This window comes from Blennius ocellaris, assembly GCF_963422515.1.
Source record: "Blennius ocellaris genome assembly, chromosome: 22".
In the NCBI taxonomy this organism is placed as follows: Eukaryota; Metazoa; Chordata; class Actinopteri; order Blenniiformes; family Blenniidae; genus Blennius; species Blennius ocellaris.
The window spans coordinates 2,548,116-2,555,313 of NC_137671.1; the positions used below are offsets into that span (position 1 = coordinate 2,548,116).

Consider the following 7,198-nt stretch of genomic DNA (forward strand, 5'->3'; position numbering starts at 1 on the left):
GGAGTTCAGCCCAGGCGCAGCACTGTGGACACAACAATCTTTTTGTTCTGATTTCTTTCTTTAAACTCCCCAAATGAATCACATTGAATTCTTATGATTGACTTTATTATGTGTTGATGTCTCAGGATATATACAGACAGACAGACAGACAATGATTGTTTATTATCAGACTGCATCTGAATGTGGACACAGTGGAGCAGGGTGTTAGAGATTTACACTTTTATTTATTTTATACATCTACTTGTTGACATATTGCGTTATTTGCCCCCCCCCCCCCTTCCCCCCGCCCCTCCCGTGACCTACATAACGAAAGTGAAAGTATTATCTGTCGTTCTCTCTAAATGGACGGGGAAGTAATGTCTGTCTTTCTCTCTAAATGGACTTACTGAGACGTCGGTGGACTTGGAGTTTTCTGGGGTAGCCAACCGCTGTCCAGTCAGAATAATCGGGTTATGTCTTGATAATAACAAGAGTATAATGAAAAGGACAACGGTGAGTTCAGCTTTAATCTGCGACTGAGCATTTAACAGGTTGTTTCCTTCACGTCCTCGTCTTGTTTTTGTGGTTTCCTTCACGTCCACGTGTTGTTGTTTTACAGGATGAGCTGCGCAGCTCTGCAGGTAAATGTGAATTATTCCTCTTTTAAAACTTTTTAAAGTCTTGTAACACTTCTCAAAGCACATTCACACGTTTTCTCCTAAACTCGTCGAACTTTAATTGGAATTTGTGGTTCAATTGCATGGAATTAAACCTTGTATTGAGTTAAAAAGGTTATTTTTTTAATAAACAAGGGAATTGTCACGTGACACCGGACCGGACGTTCGTTGGTGACTCATACCGGAAGTTAGCATGTTGCACTAAATTCAAACAAATTCTATTATACACATACACACACACATCTATATGCGTGCATGTGTCATCTATATGTGTGAAAGATTTAAATATGACGCTGATTCAAATGTGACTTGTAGTTTGTGTTTCTCATTCTGTGTGACGTGTGAATGATGTGACTGAACATCAGCGCTCCTAGCGGCAATACAGGTGTACTACATATACATAGCATGTTGGGAGTCAGGAAGGACAGAGTCACAAACATGTCTGTTGCCAGGTTTGCTCAGCATATCAGGAATTTGTTTGGGTCTTCAGGCAGAAAACGTAAAAAAAACAAATCCCATTTAACCATAAAACTCTAATACCAGCAGATAATGTGAATGTTTGTTGATTGGTGAATCAGTGAATCACAGAGAATCACTTAGAATGATTTAGAATCATATAAAATCAGGTAGAATCATGTAGAATAATACAGAATCATGTGGAATCATGTAGAATAATATAGGATCATATAGAATCATGTAGGATAATATAGAATTATGTAGAATGATATAGAATCTGGTAGAATGATGTAGAATAATAAAGGATCATATAGAATCATGTAAAATTATATAGAATGATGTAGAAGAGTCCCAGGAGCCTGTGGAGGATCACGACTCTGTTCATGTTTCACAGGGAAGCATTTCGAGTGGCAGCTGAACTTCGGAGGTCAGTGGCAGAAAATAGAAAAGGACCATGTGCTGGAGGCTCACTACTGCCACCCGGGGGCCAAGGGCATCGCCATCAACACCACCTCAGGGTCGGTGGCACTGCCCAACAAGTTCCTGCTCAATGACTGCATTACTGTGACTGCAGCTCTTCAACACCATGAACACTCTGCTCACTCCAGCGTCTCACTCTAATGTCTCACACTGTTCACTCCAACGTCTCACTCTGTCTCACACTGCTCACTCCAACATCTCACACTCTGCTAACTCTAGCATCTCACTCTAACTTCTCCCACTAATCTCTCACACTCTGCTCACTCTAACATCTCACACTAATGTCTCACACTAAGGTTGCACACTCTGCTCATGCTAACATCTCAGTCTAACGTCTCACTCTAATGTCTCACTATTTCAGTTGGAGGACTTTGGAATATTAGTGAGACTTTGTAGGTTTTAAACTATGAAAGTGAACATTTTCACTCTGGAAATACTGCTCAGTCACAAGTAAAAGTCCAGTCGGTATCACACACACACACACACACACACACACACACACACACACACACACACACACACACACACACACACACACACACACACACTGGTCGTTGGTTGAGTCGGTGGGCGTTTCCACAGGAAGCTGTTCATCAACTTCGACACTCTGCGGACCGACAATCCATCCGTCAGCGTCCAGCGGCTGTGCTTCCTGTCCCCCGGCCAGACTGAGGACGTGGGCTGGTTCTTCAGAGGAGACAGTCTGTGGACCGAGTTCGGATCCCAGGTGAGTCCAAAGTAAGCTCAGTCCGTCTCAATGCACCCAGGTGAGTCCAGTCTGTCTTACCGCTCCCAGGTGAGTCCCAGTCTGTCTTCCAGTGGGGGTTGGACATCCTGAATGTGTCTCTGTGTCTCCAGAGCCCCAACGGGTCCAGGTCCTCCATGAGCAGCCAAGATATGGAGCGTCAGTTCCGGTTGAATCCTACAGGGAGCGTCAGATTCACCGTGGGCACTGCGGTCTACTCGCTGGACTTCTCTGGTACGGCCCCTCAGGCATAGATATAAAATACTAGATGCCTCACGGCGCTACTTGGGATGTGCCGACAGTGCCGCCATTTTGGGGAGGAGTCCCACTCGTGCTAATCATATAGGTATTATTTGTGTTGCTATGAGACCTCCCCAAGATGGCGGCGCTGTCGTCACGTCGCATCAACAAGTGTTGATCGGCCGTGCGGCATCTAGTATTTCTATCTATGTCCTCTGGAGCCTTCATCGCCCCTGACCACTTCCAGTACACGAACTCTACTTCCTGTTCATGAACTCTACTTCCTGTTCACAAAGTTTACCCTTTAATCATGAACTCTACTTCTTGTACATGAACTCTACTTCCTGTTCACAAACTCCGCTTCCTGTTCACAAACTCTACTTCCTGTTCACAAACTCCACTTCCTGTTCACAAGCTCCACTTCCTGTTCACAAACGCCACTTCCTGTTCACAAAGTCTACTTTCTAACCATGAACTCTGCTGGTGCTTCTTTCAGCCATGACGCAAACCAACCTGGTGACCAGCTTGACCAGGAAGGTCCGCCGGCGGCCCAAGTACCCCTCCCCCACAGGGTAAGACTACTTCTGGTGCTTGTCCTAGTCCTGGTGCTGGTCCTAGTCCTAGTCCTAGTCCTAGTCCTGGTCTTGGTGTTGCTTTTGGTTCGAGTGCTCGTCCTGGTCCTGGTTCTGGAGCTGCTTCTGGTTCAGTTTAGCAGTTTTAGCTAGTTTAGCTTCGTTAGCACATTCAGCTTTTTTAGCTAGTTAAGTTCATTAGCTGGTTTAGCTTCGTTAGCTGGTTTAAATCTTCAGACATCTTCAGTTGTTTTTAACAGTTTTTAGAAAACACAAGTCATTGTAGTAGGTTTTACTTGTCATTTTTCCATTTCATTGTTTTTTACTACTTTACAGCAGGTTTAAGTTGTTTTTAGCATTTTTTTTATTTTTTATCATCAATTACTGGTTTAATTGATACAAGTTTGATTGTTTGTATAATTTCTTTGTTATTTTTAGCACTCTTTAACAGATTGAAATCATTTCAACACGTTTTAGCAAAGTTCTTTTTTGTATTTTTGTTTTTTGCGTTTAAACGATTCCAGCCGTTTCAGCTCTTTGATGGAAGACGGATTGTTCCAACAGTTAAATTAGTTTTTGTTTTTCCGTTCTGAAGCTTTCGCGAGTCTGTTTATCGTTCATTATCGTTGGTTTCCTGTTTTGCAGCCTTTTGTCGGCCTCGGCTCTGGCCACGCCCCCTGGCTCCGCCCCGCTCCACGTTAGGTGGGAGTTTGTGGGCGACAAAGGCGTTTGGACAGAATATCAAGCACATGTGAGTCGGCGCCCGCTTCAATTCTGTGCTCAGGTTTTCCTGCTGACAAGTTAACAAACGTGGTTTTTGAGTTGAATTGTTACGTGATACAGTTTAATATATTTTGACGTTATGGCTGTAAATCATGATTAAAAAACGCTCACTTTTTGGCGTCACACCGGTACGGTCATGACCTCCTCCTCCTCCTCCTCCTCCTCTTCCTCAATGAGGCCTCGGGTGATCTGCAGCTTCCTGCCACATTCTGCTGAGTGAAAGACGACTGACCGTTTGTCTGCAGGTCTGTTCCCTCAGCAGCGCCGCCATCGAGGCGGCGTTCCAGGCCGACCGGCACGCTCAGCTGAAGTTCACCGCCCGCCGCCACTCCTACACGCTGGACTTCACTGGTGACGATCCCAACCCACCGCGAGCTGCTCTTCCTCACCCTGCTCTTCCTTACCCTGCTCTTCACGCTGCTCTTCCTCACTCTGCCCTTCCCCACTCTGCTCTTCCTCACGCTGATCTTCCTCATGCTGCTCTTCCTCACCCTGCTCTTCCTTACCCTGCTCTTCACGCTGCTCTTCCTCACTCTGCCCTTCCCCACCCTGCTCTTCCTCACGCTGATCTTCCTCATGCTGCTCTTCCTCACCCTGCTCTTCACGCTGCTCTTCCTCACTCTGCCCTTCCTCACTCTGCTCGTCCTCATGCTGACCTTCCTCACGCTGTCTTCCTCACGCTGCTCTTCCTCACTCTGCTCTTCCTCACTCTGCTCTTCCTCACGCTGCTCTTCCTCACGCTGCACTTCCTCACTCTGCCCTTCCCCACTCTGCACTTCCTCACCCTGCTCTTCCTCACGCTGATCTTCCTCACGCTGATCTTCCTCATGCTGCTCTTCCTCACCCTGCTCTTCCTCACTCTGCCCTTCCTCACTCTGCTCGTCCTCATGCTGACCTTCCTCACGCTGTCTTCCTCACTCTGCTCTTCCTCACTCTGCTCTTCCTCACGCTGCTCTTCCTCACGCTGCACTTCCTCACGCTGCTCTTCCTCACGCTGCACTTCCTCACTCTGCCCTTCCCCACTCTGCACTTCCTCACCCTGCCCTTCCTCACGCTGATCTTCCTCATGCTGCTCTTCCTCACCCTGCTCTTCACGCTGCTCTTCCTCACTCTGCCCTTCCTCACTCTGCTCGTCCTCATGCTGACCTTCCTCATGCTGTCTTCTTCACTCTGCTCTTCCTCACTCTGCTCTTCCTCACGCTGCTCTTCCTCACGCTGCACTTCCTCACGCTGCACTTCCTCACGCTGCTCTTCCTCACTCTGCTCGTCTTCAGGCTGCTCTTCTTCACTCTGCTCTTCCTCATACTACCCTTCTTCACGCTGCTCTTCTGGTTTATTGCAGGTATGTTTCAAATCAACGACAACTTCAAGACGAAGCGGGGGGTGAGGAGAACTCAACACAGCGTCAGGTGAGGACTGAGGGCGAGGACGAAGTATTTCTACGTATCAGTACATGTATCAATGTGTAATGACCTCGTTCACCTGCTCAGACTGAACTGGAAAACCAGCTTTCAAACAGAAACTATAATGTGTTTAAAAAAAAAAGGCTTTTACACTTAATTAATACACCTTCAAATTGTATTTTTATCTTTTAAAATGGAAATCTGCAGTGTCTCACGTGAACTATTGTGTTCTGCTAGTCGTCTGTCAGGTTTTAAATGTAACGAAGCGATGTGAGCGGCAGCCGTCCTGGACAGGTCACCTTGTAAGAGACATCTTGAGCTCAATGGCTTTTTATTTTCCTGCTTAAATAAAGGTTAAATGAAAAAAAAAATTATAATAATAATTAAAAAGTTATATTAATTCTGTGGGGAAAAAAACGTTTTACAACCAAATAGGTTCAACAACAAAAACTAAACCAGTGATGATATGGGAAGTGCCCGTTTCCATGACAACAGGGCACATTTATTCCAGCTCCGGTTCTGCAGCCGAGGGCCTGGAATGTTCCCATGAGGCGTTCGCTGACCACAGGAAAACCCGCACCGCTTGTTGACGCAGTGCGTCAAGCGGTGGACATTCAGAGACATTGGATTGTTTTGGTGCTTTTATTTCCTTCGTCAGAACCCCTGAAACCTTTTCGTCTCGGCCTTGTGACTTTGTGCGGATACGTTGAGGCGATTTTCACGGATTTGATTGAAACGTTCGCTCCTCAGTTCAGCCGGTCCGAATCTCCCACGGTGGCAGTATCAAGACAAGGACGGACAATGGAAAGACTTTAAGAAAGTAAGAGCTGCCTGGCGCAGTGGACAAGACGAGAATCCAGGTGCGAGACTCACCCGTTTGCTGGAGTTCCGTCCTCCGACCTGCGTTTTCCCCCCCCCCGTTTCCTCCAGGGAGCCGGCGCCTGCAGCGTCTCCAGTCAGGACATCGAGCTGCAGTACCAACGGAACCCGTCGGGCTCGCTGGACTTCGCCACCAGTCGCTACAACTACGAGCTGAAGTTCGCAGGTCAGTGGCGTGTAGCGGCGTCCGTCTGCCCCGCGGCGGCGTCCGTCTGCCCCGCGGCGGCGTCCCGTTTGCAGCGGTAACTCACCCTCTTCCTGTGTCTTCCAGCCATGACGCAAAACAACCTCTCCAACAACACCTGCAAGAACGTCAGGCGCCTCAACCACTGACCCGCCCCCGGGGTCAAAGGTCACCGACATCACCTCCTACCAAGCTGCCTGGACTGTGTTGATTGATCGGCTGATTCCAGATCAATTCCTGATACATTTTTAAAATTTTGATCGATGATGACGCTCTGATACAGAACTGTTAAATAATATATTTTCTGAAGAAATATCTTTTTTTTTTATTAAATAAAGCTCTTCAGAAGTTTTATTAAAATGATAAAGCCATTTTTGGTTTTCTTTGAATATATTTTAATGTGAAATTGTATCGAATCAATTCCCAAAAAAACACTCAACACAGATTTTTCTCTAATAATGTTCCTAAATGAAATATTTGCAAGGCTGTTATTTAATTTCCTGGTTAATTGATCAAATCTGTGTTTGTGGAATCTTCCAGTTTACCAAAGTGACTTTAAGGTTTTCAGGTGAAGGAGGAAAAACCAAAGTCAGTGTTTTGTTTAAACTAAAAGTTCAGTTTCCTCACTGCCTTCTTATTTATAAATATTGTATAAATATTACTCACGCTTTTAAAATGTTATTTAAAAATCTGTGATTTTTTTTTCTATAGATTCCTCATTGATTGTAGAGTAATGATCTTATATACTTTGGAAATCCTGATTGTTTACGCTCAAATAAAGGTGCTGAAAAACAAAAAAA

At 45.8% G+C, this 7,198-nt stretch overlaps 1 protein-coding gene across 1 annotated transcript; it reads left to right on the top strand.

Annotated features, from left to right (window-relative positions):
- Positions 1–336: 336 nt before the first annotated feature.
- Positions 337–7,071, top strand: LOC308146205 (protein mono-ADP-ribosyltransferase PARP12). The gene is made up of 12 exons (XM_080517910.1): positions 337–492; positions 599–620; positions 1,507–1,630; positions 2,175–2,319; positions 2,451–2,571; positions 3,074–3,149; positions 3,795–3,900; positions 4,178–4,283; positions 5,275–5,341; positions 6,086–6,155; positions 6,266–6,380; positions 6,486–7,071. The coding sequence occupies exons 1-12, from the start codon at positions 478–480 to the stop codon at positions 6,545–6,547; spliced, it is 1,029 nt and encodes a 342-aa protein (XP_080374036.1). The 5' UTR covers positions 337–477; the 3' UTR covers positions 6,548–7,071.
- The last annotated feature ends 127 nt before the right edge of the window (positions 7,072–7,198 follow it).

What these genes read in the sequence shown, in the direction of transcription:
- LOC308146205 (XM_080517910.1), top strand. An exon ending in GGACCGAGTTCGGATCCCAG is followed by an intron (nt 2,320 to 2,450) that starts GTGAGTCCAAAG and finishes CTGTGTCTCCAG; the next exon opens with AGCCCCAACGGGTCCAGGTC. An exon ending in AGAACTCAACACAGCGTCAG is followed by an intron (nt 5,342 to 6,085) that starts GTGAGGACTGAG and finishes TTCGCTCCTCAG; the next exon opens with TTCAGCCGGTCCGAATCTCC.